General features: G+C 38.1%; 1 protein-coding gene across 1 annotated transcript in view; it reads right to left on the minus strand.

Annotated features, from left to right (window-relative positions):
• Positions 1-735: 735 nt before the first annotated feature.
• Positions 736-13,386, minus strand: part of RPP40 (ribonuclease P/MRP 40kDa subunit) — a 29,327-nt gene continuing 16,676 nt past the window's right edge. The window contains exons 2-8 of the mRNA XM_009326527.1: positions 11,676-11,820; positions 10,567-10,635; positions 9,023-9,118; positions 7,703-7,828; positions 3,370-3,568; positions 2,296-2,430; positions 736-1,032 (exon numbers count right to left, since the gene is read on the minus strand). Of these exons, the coding sequence (XP_009324802.1) occupies positions 834-1,032; positions 2,296-2,430; positions 3,370-3,568; positions 7,703-7,828; positions 9,023-9,118; positions 10,567-10,635; positions 11,676-11,820 (969 nt within the window). The 3' untranslated portion in view covers positions 736-833. The remainder of the gene's footprint in view (positions 1,033-2,295; positions 2,431-3,369; positions 3,569-7,702; positions 7,829-9,022; positions 9,119-10,566; positions 10,636-11,675; positions 11,821-13,386) is intronic.

Here is a 13,386-nt window from a genome sequence, read left to right on the forward strand (position 1 = left end):
TCACTTCAACTGCATTGTTTGAGGGTATGTCCGCAGCATTCTTCCCAGAAACGTGACTGCAATAACGTGACATTGAAGCCCTAGCTCCATGAGTTGTCCTGTAAGCAAGAACCACAAGCTACTTTTAAAAGTAGATATTTGGTGGGGGTGTGTGTGTGGAGGTCAATTAAGAAAGCAAGCAACAGCCTTTTGCATCACTATTAAAAATCAGCTTCTTTCTGATAAGCAACTGTGATCTGCAAAATCCAAAAAGCAGGTCAGTAAGCCTTTACTTTTTCCATGTTCAATGGGTGGTCCTCCCACTGTAACATACCTCCTTCTCCTCACCTTTTTTCTCCTCCCCCCTACCAAATTATGGAGAACACATCTCCCCTCTTTTTTTTTATTTGCCAGCATGTCAGCTGAAATGTATTAAACATGAATTTGAAGGTTTTACAGATCTTTAATGTAAAGAAAGAAAACACTAAATCCCCAAATGAGCTTTCCTCCCAATTAGTTTTACAGATTGCTAGCGAAAATAACTCTCAAATTCCAAAATTACTTCTGGATAAAAGGAAACCACCTACAGTCAATTCCTGAGAACTTAAACTCTCAAAAACATATCTTCTTCTTAAAGCTAGAATTGTGAAGTCTTTCAGAAGGCACTGTATGACAGTGAAGAAAAAATCCATTCCTTCCATTGCAGGTCATCCTTTAAGGGCTATAAATAATGGAAAAACATATACAGCCTCTTAGTACTTAACTTGTTACCTAATTACTTTTATAAAACTATCTTAATAGGTTTCTATACAGTAACATGGGATTATTAGAAAACTTCTTCTGTAGACGTAGCTTTATGGAGGACAATCATCATTGGTTCCTACAGCCATGTGAAGCCAGTAGTCTAGATTTCTAAAAATTACAAAGTTGTACAAGTTCTCTCCTCCTTTGTGGAAACCATGTTCACTTTCTCTCCAGGAAACAGGGCTGTCTGCAAAGCCGTGCACAGTTAAGGTCAGCCAATATGCCAGTTTTGGTTCACCAAAATAGCAACTGCAAGGAAGAAGACAAGGTAATCAATAATTATAATGGAATAAGACCACATGTTCAAGTATACAATATAAAGTGTAAAAAAAAAAATCAAAGACACAGGCATTTTAGTGAAAATTTGTAATTAACGGTTAAAACTGCTTTAGTACATAATAGACAAATTAAAAGAAAAATTTTTCTTCAGAAGACATTAGGAAATGAAAGAAGATTGACTCTTGATTATTCCTACCATACTTTTAGACATGGCAAACCTGCAAGTTATAGCAATTAGAAAAAGTTCTAAGTTGTAAAGTAGCTGTTCTGAATTTCCTATAGCATGCATTGTCTTCCAGAAAATGGAACATTTACTGAGAACAGTTGCTATCAGGGCAAAAAAGACATAGGAGGAAGAAACATAGTCAGGCTGTGCTTGATACAAATACTTTTACCACCAGAAAGGAAATGGATTACAAATAATCAAAGCCAGACATTATCCGCTGCTCTTAAATAGAGAATAAAAGCCAAGGAAATTTCTGTTCCAACACTAGCCTCGGAAGGCTTTCTGCATGAGATTTGAAAATGGCTCAAAGAGTAATGATCATATTCCAGATAAAGCAACGGCAATATTGTCATGAGTCAGTCCTACAATCATTAGCCAGCACGTACTTCAAGAATCGTCTCACACATGGGGCAAGGAGCTTCCAGAATTTGCTATCAGTAGCACTAATATATAACACAGGCAGATACCACACCGATCCATGATACACTAGTTGAACTAGAACTACAGCTACCCCGTTCATGTCACAACACTTGATTCAAAAAACTCACTATAACTTCATTTATTGTAATACCGTAATAACCTTGAAGTACCTTGTGATACTCTTTTTTGGTATCATAAAGGGATTTCAATCGTATTTTCCATCAGTAGTTAAAAAAGCTAAATTAGACATATTTGAGGGCATCTGCTTTTCATAGGCAGGGTGAATTTGAAACATGTAGAAGCTCAGTAGAGCCACTGTTTCTTAGAAATTAAGATAAAAAGCAAAGTCATTACTAGAATACAGGGCAGGCATTTTCAAATCTGAAGTATAAAAAAAAGCAATAAACAATTTTGGATACCCATGTTAAGCTTTCAGCTCATTTCCTAATTAAAAAAAGTCTTCATTTTGTATATTTTGCTATTTACCTCCAACAGCACTACTGAAAAGAAGTATTTAAAAGTCATTTTGAAAATTAAAAAGTGTTAGAGTACAAGTATTTCAGTAATGTACTCCTGTCAGCCCTTACCACAGCTGCTCCAATAACTGAATTATCTTCTCAGGAATTATAAAGCCTGTGATTGTGCACAAAAAAGCTTTTTCCACGATTATGTTGGGCTGAGGACAGCAATAGGTTGATAAGAAGCTAGACGATTTGTTGTCTCTGGGGAAAAAAAAAAACAAACCACAAAACAACTAAAATAACTATACTTCAAATCGTCAACATGAAGTCTTGGAATCAAAACTTGTACCAAACACGTAGTATCTATGTATATCATCTAAATTAATACCAAAGCAACTAATGGCCAAGCAATTAATACACAAGATGTCATGGTGCTGTGGGTTAACCCTGGTAAGCACCTAAATACCACACAACCGCTCACTTGCTCCTCCCTAGTGGGATGGGGGAGAGAATCGGAAGGGTAGAAGTGAGAAAACTCGTGGGTTGAGATAAAGACAATTTAATAGGTAAAGCAAAATGTTGCGTGTGAAAGCAAAGCAAACTAAGGAATTCATTTACTACTTCCCATCGGCAGGCAGATGTTCAGCCATCTCCAGGAAAGCAGGGCTCCATCATGTGTAACTGTGACTTGGGAAGACAAATGCTGAACGTTTCCCGCCCTTCCTTCCCCCAGCTTTCATTGCTGAGCATGCCACCACATGGTGTGGGATATCCTTCTGGTCAGTTGGGGTCTGCTGTTCTGGCTGTGCTCCCTCCCAGCCTCTTGCCCATCCCCAGCCTACTTGCTGGCAGGGCAGTGTGAGAAACAGAAAAGGCCTTACCACTGTGTAAGCACTGCTCTGCAGTAGACAAAGCATCCCTGTGTTATCAATGCTGTTTTGGTCACAAATCCAAAACACAGCACCACACCAGCTACTACAGAGAAAATTAACTCTATCCCAGCCAAAACCAGTACACATGGGTACCCCTAAAAACACAGATAAGTTATTCAAGACTTACAACAAACACTTGTGTGCATAACAGACTCCCCACTTACACAAATGTGTCTTTCTTAATTCTTATTTAACTCTTCCTTAAAATAAATTGTGGCTTTCCTTACTTAAAATGTATTTAAGAGATCAAACAAATTCAAATACTTACAAGCTAACTTGACTCAAGACAGCACCTAGCCATTCAAACAGTTCCTCTGTACTGCAGGACTCATCTGGCTTTCCTTGTAGTTCATTACTTTGTAACACTGGACACTGCAAGTCTCTCAATGTGCTGAATGTTATTTTTGGCTTCAGGGCCTGTATTTGGTTTTTTGAAAAGTATGACATCAATGTTGATTCCTCTGCACCTTAACAACACAACACCACAAAGAGCTGTTATGAAACTACTAAACAAAAGGATCACTGAATACATGAAACCTTTGTACATGTATACAAGAAAACACAGTGTGTAAAACTGCTTACATGCTGTTATCTTTGGCAAAAGCCATAGAATCTTCAGCTTCCTTATCTTCTTGGAAATAAAAATTAGTGCAAGATCCAACAACTCAGTATAGCTCAGTAAATTTAATACTTAACTAACAAGTATAGATCTGTCAATAGAAAATTCAAGAATTAACTGGGCAAATAATACAATGAACTCATTAGAAAGAGGAATTCAGGGTGTTCCTGAAAAGGAACACACAAAGGGGAGCAGGAACACATTAACTGCTCCCCAAGACAAAGTGGTCTGCAAATGCACTCACACTGTAAGTATGCCCATGCCTATATACACGAGGCCAGAGAACATTTTGCCTTACTAGTACCCATATGTACATTCCCTTTGTGCTCCTGCGCAGGTACTCGCAGCTCTAGAAGGGCAATGCATGCCTTATACCATTAGGTCATCTCTAGGCTCAGCATCTCTAGAAATTCCTCAGGCATTGCAATTTGAGGAGGAGAATACATGTGGTAGATGTACACAAAGATCAGGTAAAGGGAACTAAGCTCAAATGAATTGAGGCAGTAGTCCCTCCAAAACCACTGTGTGTCCAGAGGGATCCCAGCATCACTAGTTCACTAAGAACTGCCTCCTAGAGACAGTATGGCTTCTAGAATCATGAACAACTCCAATGGAATAAATTCCTGTAGATCTCAGGAATACTTTGCAAAAAGCTATAGCGTCTTTTAAATTCTCCTGGAACATGCCTTCGCAACTGCAGAAAGTTTCCCTTTTCATTGTCCTTAAAAGGCACCCAGTCTTCTATCCAGCATGTCAGGTTAGTGGATCTCTTAGTTCTCTCAGCTGAGGACAAAAACGTGTAAGAATCCTTCTGAGAGGTCTTATCCCATCACTAAAGACCACATATTTGATTTCCTAGGTGTGATGGCAAACTTAATTTAGGAGCCACAAGGTTTTTAAGAAAAATTCTTGATTTACAGTAAATTGAGAAATCATCTTCAGAGAAGGTATATTTGGAAGGTGGTATTATCCCAGAAAAATACCACAATCGGTCATCAGGACTAGAGACCCTCCTACCCCCCGGCTAAGGTGTCTGCCATCCCAGAACACCATTTTCCCTGCATAGTGGAAAAGTGAGCAGGTGACTACAGGTTTGAGAACACATTTACAGTGATGTCAAGAGGAATTCTAGGATAGTCTGGGGGATAGTCTGGGAGTGTAGAGAAATCAAACCGTATCACAAATCTCACTTTATTAGGATCAGAGAAGGAAAAAAACAGTGATAAGTCTTCAAATGCCGCACGGCTGTAACAGTTAGATGTACCTTGACGGACTTGTGGGAAAGGCCACGTTTCTTCAACTCTAGTAAGTGATCCAAAACAGCAGGTAAAATTCTAAAAACCTAACCTAGACTAAAAACCTAGCCTAAGCAAGCACATTGCAAATTAAGATATATTAACCAACTTCCTGTTTGAAGCAGTAAGATAATTGACGTGGAATCAATCCTCCTAAATTTGAAATCCCAGATAATGTATTCTAGTTGCATAAAGTAACAATGGGTCTCTAGGCGACCAAGAAATGAAACCTTATTCATGAGAAGTCCAGAATAGCATTTAAATACTGCAGGAAAGGCATGTATGAACAGAAGAAATTCAAGAACAGGATAGAGTTCACTACGGAATACAATATCCAAGACCTGCTATCAAAAATTATGGACTGCCTAAACTCCATCAGCCATTATTTATCTCATCAAGGACAATCACATGGGGAAGTATAAAAAGGAGGGCTAACCTGATCCTTTTTAGTCATCCTTCAAAAAAAGCTGTCCAAGTACCGAAGGGCACAGTGACAAAGACAGGCAGCCACTGAATTCTTGTTAATTTAGTATTTTTATATAGATATATTTAAGTCTGAAGTGTGCTAGAACAGATGATCTTCCTTCAGTCTGTACCTCCTATTGGCATTTGTTAGACTAACAGGTTCAAAGAATGTATAATACTGCCCTAGAATTCTTAGTCAAATATAAAAAATTATACATTATAAATGTCCACTCCATATGGGAGCCTCAGCTATAGTCCTAAATTCAAGAAGTCTCAAAGACTACAATCAAGACTCCAGCAGAACAATTCCTCCAGCTACAGCATGGCTTTCCATGTCACATTGTCAAAGTTTTTTGGAGGCCAGTGAATTTCAGCCAATAAATGTTTAAAATTGTCAAATATTACAGCAATAGAAAAGAGAAGAAAAGGTTGTTTTGCCTCTGTCATTAAAGACATGAGTCACTCCATATTCCCTTTTTCTGTTCCTCTTGGTGCCAGAACCACTAAGTGGGAAAAACGTGTACGAAAAAAAATCCTGTTTTGGAAAGTGACACGAATGTTTACAGGTTTGCAGCAGTGCTGGCCATAGCAAGAAACACCAGTTATCAGCAGCTGAAAGAAGAATGTTCACAGAGGACATAGATTCTCTCAACAAAATACATCCCCCTCTTCCCCTTCCAGCAGAATCTACACAATGCCTCATGCCTATTAATAAAAATCTCTAAAAGTTTTATTTTTGTCAGTACTAAGACTAAAAGTCTTTCGTGTGTTACGAGCACAAGATTCTTGCACAGAAAGGTATTCAGATTTAACTCCATATTCAGAAAGTGACTGACCTGACCCGGGTTTTGGATGTAAGAAAGTGAGGAAAAGGAATGCTATTCTTCCTGAATGCTGCGACACTGGCAGCAACAAACATAAGAAACATACCAGCCCTAGAGGCATTTTGCTCTCTGTGATAAATCCAAGCAGGCTGAGCCTGAAGATCCGCCACCTTAGTTGGATTTATGTCACCATTTATGGTAGCAACAGTCTTCACTGCGACTCTTTCCTCCCAAAGACTACGAGGACGGGAATTGCAAGCCTTTAAACAATATGTGTATGACAAACAAGGAAGGATCCTTGTCATGATTAGCACTTAAGAAGGGGGAGGGGAAACATGAAGGACTAAAGTGTAACATGGGACACTGCTAAAGGAGCTTGTAAGCAGATTTAATTTCTCAGATCAGTAACTCCCTCTCAGACGTGGTCTTGAAGAGCCAGGCAAGAGTAACAGTGTAAAGGTCAGATGGGAAAGCATTCTCAGGGACCTCTCTAACATCCCTTCTCACTAGCGTAGAGACTTCTTTGTGACTCAAAGCAGAACCACACTAAAAGCTACACAGCTATGATGAAGAAAAACATTTTTTTGCAGTACAGACTCCTGCAGCTTTTGTCAATTCTATGCAAATGCTACATATCCCTAGATACAGCCTGTTCTGAGCTAATACAAGCAACTGAGGACTTTGGAAAACGACCCTCAGGCAAAGAACAATACTTAAATCCCAGAAGAAAAATTAATGTAATCAGAAAACGATTCTAGATTCGTTAGGAATGTAATGTAATCAGTGAACAAATTCTAGAAAAAAGGTGATTTGAGATAATACAATTTCTTGTAACAACCTCTCACTCTGCTCCAATCTCAAACAAGTGCTTGAGAATAAAATGATAAAATAGCAGACTGCGTGTGTATCAGTGTACACAGCACATGACAAAAATAGGGACGCTGTACGTTGCCTGTAACTACTGATGAAACAAAAAATTCCCTATCTCAAGTCCTACACCAAATATGTAACTTATGTGTATTAATAAAAGAACTAAAAAAAGTGTATTAGTAACAGCTATGTATGTCTCAGATTTATAAAGAAGAGGCAGTGCTATTAAATAGGCAAAGTTACACCAGAAAGCCTGGGCAACATAGAGACAAGGAAATGAAGCAACTAATATATCTCCTATGAATCACCGTTGTGTTCCTGAACTGGAATGTTCTCCTGTGTAGGAAGTAACACCACCACCACCCCAAACAAATAAACAAAACAAACAAAAAATGCCACCCAAACACATTTTAATCTAACTTTTCCCTCCACTAAAAATGCATTTGGACAATCACTAGAAAAGAACAGTAAACTAAAAATATTTGGACTTCATGTCAGTTACATTTTAGTTTTACATTTAGTTATTACCTGTATTATACCAAGCCATTAGGAAGTCAAATTCTAAAGGTTTCTTTTCTTTCAAGGCCCAAAGCACTCTGTTATGTTTCTTGCTATCAGGGTGAAAGCCGGAATCAGTCAAGTCAATAGTTATAACTGCAAAAATGTACAAAAGCAATAGTTACTCAACTGAAATAAATTTTAATATTAAATTCATTATGAACTAAAAGAACACAAAGAAACCAAAGAACATTAAACCTCCTTTTCACATATACAGCATCTTTATAAAGTATTTGATTATGCAAATATGACTCCCCATTATGTAAATAAATATTCACCTCCTGCTGTCCTTATTTTGATATAATCTGGAACTGCCTTCTAGTGACTAGAGGGACAGACTCCTTTTGTAATGGCAGTGACAGAAATCCCAAAACAGCATCTTAAAAATATCTTGGTAATTAGGCAAGCTATTAGCACTAAAAAAGCTAGAGTTTCTAACATCAAAGGCCACAGATACGGCAATGACTCTTTTTCAACTGTTTTTTTCTAGATGAATTGGTCCCAGGCTAAAAGTTACATTTATTTTTCAGACGGAAATTTCATTGCACATTTTACTTGACAAACTGAATAGTAAAATGATGTCCTATTTTGCCAGAATTCTTACTACAGATAACAAGTTTTCCCTTCTAAAGTTTTTATGTAACTACTTGTATCAACTACTGCAGGTTCAAATACATTTGAGATGGCATAGTGTTCATGGTTTTTTTTAATTATTTATCAAAAAAAAAAGTTAACAAAAATCACACTCAGTATGTCTTCTCTGCAGCTGTTAAAAATTACAACATTTTCCAAGTACTTGGTATATGGAGACTACCATTTTAAATGTGCCAAATGTAGTACAACTCTCCCTTTCAAGCAAGCAGTCTTGGGTGAGGCTCTTCACTGATTTTTTTTGTACAGTATGTGAATTTTAAGCTCTACCTTAGTAGTAGAGTATTTTAGTTTTAGTATTTTCCAATTTAAATTGGAAGGCATAGATACTATGCACAGTATACAAAAATTCTTGAGTCCTACATCACTCCAGTATAAACACCACATTAAAAACCCCAGAAATTAAAAGTTTTATAAAATACTCAAAAGATCACACATTTGTTTCCTTATAACTGCTTTTTATTTGAAAAAAGTATTTTTTCTCTTCATGCAGTCCTTGTATCTGCATCTGGAAAAATACAACCTAGACAATAACCAATTTTAAGGAAAGGGAAGTTTCGGCATTGCTGGTTTAACATCCTAACAAGGTGCTTCATAGACAGATCTGAAATCAGTACTGTTAATATAAATAATACTTACTATATCTCATTACTTTTTTGCCAGAATACTGAGAAGGGTGACCTTGCAGTCCAAGTTCCTCATAAGTATCCTTATCCACTGATAGAAGTAGTTTTCCTATAGACAAAACAAACTTTAATACAAATAATCTTCTGCTTAGTTCCCTTTGAAGTCTTCTGAGAACCGTGTACCTTATACAACGTTAGCTTTGGATCAATGGTATTACTAATGTAATCCAGACTTCTTAGTGCCAGTTAAATAGATTACCAGATTAACCCTTAAAAAAAGTGTTATAACTCAATTACTCATTTTTATCAAAGAGGTCTTACGAACTAGAACGAGAAATGTGTAATACTATTCCTGAGATAGTCATAGCTTTTTTACTGTACTACCTCACTTCATTGCCTCGGTCTTTCCTCCACTTGCCCCCTAGCACTTGCTGTGTCATTGGTTGAATACTACATTACACTAAGGGCCTGACTTAGTAAACAGTCATGCATGCACTGCTCAGCTAAACATACAAAAGCAGTTCCTCCAACTCCAGCGGGACTACTCACATTGAGTAAACTATGCTTATTAGCGATGAGCAGATAGGCGCTGGAACAACTCCACTTCCATGTTCATAAACCAAATCTGGCAGCTGCCACTTGGTACAGAATTTCACACAACAGATCTCTACTACAGTCTTTTGATTCTACTGTTCAACAATATAATATAGAATACAAACAAGTAAGCTGCTGCTGAAGATTTCAGACAGTCACATCAACAGGAACTGCAACGCTGTCTCTGCATTAATTGTGCATAGCTTGTAATAACTGTATCATACAAACTCAATCACTATCAGGGACCCATTTTGCTAGGACTGTGCTAACAGAGCACATAAAACAATTCCTCCTCTGAAGAATCCGAAGTTACTTATGCCCTGATGGGCACCTGTCATATTACAGCGTCTTAGGCTAGAGGGCTGATAGACCAGTTTGTGTTTCTATTATATCTGCTATATTGTTAAACGGAAATAAGACGACATATTTGAAGCCCAAAATAGCTTCATTATTTTCTCTGCATGTAAAATCCCACCTGAGATGGAACATTTTGTCATAAAATCATGATAGAACTGCAACAGAGTCACATAATTCTCAAAGAATAAACACTGAATATTTAAAAAGTGTTCCTAAGCAGTGCTGATAGTTTTCTTTTTTGGTACAAATTCTGTCCTTAAGACCAGTAGGAAACAAGGAGTTGGAATGCAATCTTTTCACAAAAATAATCCTCTGTAGCAATTGCAGTTACGGTGGAAGCATTGACAATCTGATACTATATATAAGTGAAGCTGATTTTTTTTTTTTTTATTTCCTTTAGATTAAATAAATAATTTAACAGCATGAATGAAAAAAGTTAAAATTAATATTTTTGATTCAAACACATATCTAATAAAGTTGGCAAGTACAGTAAGCATTAAATTTTCCAGTTTACATCATTCCAAATGAAAAAAAAAAAACAACAAAACCAACAAACCAAGACCACAACAAATATGTATGTATTACTAAAAACAAAACAAACCATACCATTTGGTAGCAGAGCTGCAGTATTATCTTGATCAATTTTTGTGTTATAGGTAAGTGCGTAGCATGAACCTTTAATAGTAAAGCAGAAAACCGTGAGATTACACAGTCTCTAAAGACAGACATGACAATATGAAAGGTTCACCTCAAGATACTCAAACATGCCAAATACCACTTGAATCACTCTAAACCCTTGTGTTTTCATCAACTAATTTTCTTCCACCTTCTCAAGCAAAATAGCATTTTGTTATTGTTTTTACAAACCTTGGACTGGCACTATTTTAAAGGACCTGTAATATAGGTAACGCTAACAATATGCCCCAATATGAAAACACTTTCTTTCCACCTGTGACCTTCCCCACTCAGCAAATGGAAAACCCCATTTTTTTCCAGACGCATTTCTATTATTAGTTCACATGAAGACAAGGTGGAAGATGCTCACAATACTAAAGATGTTTTTTGTAGCATTATCTGCCACAGCCAATTTTGTTCTTAAAAATACAAAAGTCAGATCCTGTAAACTTGGTGTACAAACATCGTACTGCTTCCATAAAACAACTGGCATAAAAGCCATTAATGAGACTAAAGGAAATACGAAGAAGAGTCCCGCAGTTAGAAAGTAATGGATCTCATGCTCCCATTTCACCCACATGTTCTTTTCTTCTCTCTTTTCCCTTTAAAGCTTTTTTTCTCCCTGACAATCATCTGAAGGGTACAAAATTTTTCATGAGCCAAACAAGCGGGGCCTGCTCGATGAAAACAGCGTGCTGAGTATGCAGTAGCAAGTTGGCTGGGCAGAGGCTGCATCTTTCTTCACATCCTCTTTGCTCTTACTGTATAAGGATGAGCCGCTGCAGCTCTATTAGCAAAAAAACCCACACCACCCCAAAAAAGCACATTTTTTTCTTCTTTTTCTCTTGCCTGCTGCGGAACACAGCTAACACAGCTCTGTGCTGTGAAAAAAAGCAGATAAAGAAATTAATGCAGAATTTTCTATTTTTTTTCCCTTCCTTTAAAATACTTTTCAGAATAAATAATAATAAATGGATTTTACTGTGTTATGAAAAATATACACTATTACTGCATCTGTCAGGTTCTGATTACCTCCTTACCTTTCTTCACAAAAGCATCAATGAATTCATGAGCGACCAGTTCATGAACCGATAAATTCCTCACCAGGTAGTACTCTCCAACATCTGCAACAGTACTTTTCAGCGCTTCAGGTAGTATGCCACATTCAGGGATCAAAAAAGACACCTATTAGGAAAATATTTGTAACGTAAATCACATCCTAAAATCTGTTCTGGAAGAAAAAAAACCAAGACATAAAAAAGAAAAATTCTTCTTTTCAAAGAAACCAGTATGTTACACCAAAAAAAATTTTCAAGCTATTGTCTTCAAAATGTATCAATTTGCAAAAAGTCTCCAAGTACAGCAAAGATGTTATTTGGTTTTTGCATTTTACATGCTATTCAATGGCATTTGAGGTGTTCCATAAAGGCATGGTTTTACACAGCACGACTTAACTAACGGTCTTGTTTCACGTCATTATCAATTTAGCTTGAAGTCGCACTGGAACATTTCCTTCAGCCCTTGCTGCAGGAAGCAGTTATAACTAAAAGTGTAGGCTAAGCATTTATGTAATCTCAGTGGAAATGCAAAGACCAAAGTAGAATTTAAACTAGTTTTTGAATCAATGCGTTCTCCTCTGTAGAATATTTTGGAGCTCAGGAGAGCGAACAGACCATCAGAACAAAACTTGAAGATGGGCTTATGATTTTCAAGAAAGTCGTAAGGCGTATGTTAAGGCTACAACTTCTCTAGCAGGTTTCTCATTTAAGGTAGAAAACCGATTTTCAAAATGGATGAGCACCTAGCTTTTCTTACTAAACTCAGCATTCAGTCTTTCGGTCCAGTTGCCTACCTTTAATTTCCCTTTTGTTTAAAACCTTTCCTGTGTGTGTTTCATAGATCAAGAGAACTCTTAAGTCCGGGAGACCTGGGCAAACGAGGTTATTACATGGGCAGGTACCAAGCTTCCCAATAACCATGCACGAGCAGCATAAAGGTTCATCCCCTCGCCCCTTCCCACTCCACCCCTCAAAAAAAACCCAACAACTTTTTTCTGAAACAAAAGAGCTTACAAAGAAGAGGTACATATCTCCCTTTGCACACATACACAAGACAAGTAACAACTGACAGATGGGCTGCCTGCCACACAAGTAGAAAGCTTTCTAGTTAGCTGCTAAAAAAATTACTAAGGAAATAGCAAGAGGGTCTGACTAACACTTGCAAAGGCAAAGAAAGGAGAGCGAGCTGGCAAAACCCAGCCTTCGCCACATTAAGTTGTCCAAAACAATGAAGCGGTTGTTGATGACGGCACGACATGACACTTTGGCAGAAGGAGGGACAACATGAAAAAGAGGACTTCCAGGGAATACCTGCAGCCAGGCTTCAGCTGAAACCTCCCTCACTGCTGAGGGACTCCCTCAGTCCCTCACTGCTCGGACTAGCAACTCGCGGGTGCTGCTCCCTGCGTTACCTGCCAGGTAGCACTGGCAAAACATCGTCACCTCTTCCACCGGGTCACCCCTCTTCTCTTCCAGTCCGTGTCCGCACGGTCTTTCACTCTTTGAGGTTCTGCATGCCGCGCAAGACCACCAAGCCAACGGGGGCTAGTTCTTCTTCTCCCCCTCCACCCCCTCCCCAAGAGGCGTGCAGGCCACCTTTGACAAGGATGGCGGAACCTTCCAGAAAACAGCCTGGCACCAGGTGGAGGACCAGCAAAGCGCCCCCTTAACGGCCGGCCGGCAGGCAGGCAGG

Source organism: Pygoscelis adeliae, unplaced genomic scaffold, assembly GCF_000699105.1.
Source record: "Pygoscelis adeliae isolate BGI_AS28 unplaced genomic scaffold, ASM69910v1 Scaffold186, whole genome shotgun sequence".
In the NCBI taxonomy this organism is placed as follows: domain Eukaryota; kingdom Metazoa; phylum Chordata; class Aves; order Sphenisciformes; family Spheniscidae; genus Pygoscelis; species Pygoscelis adeliae.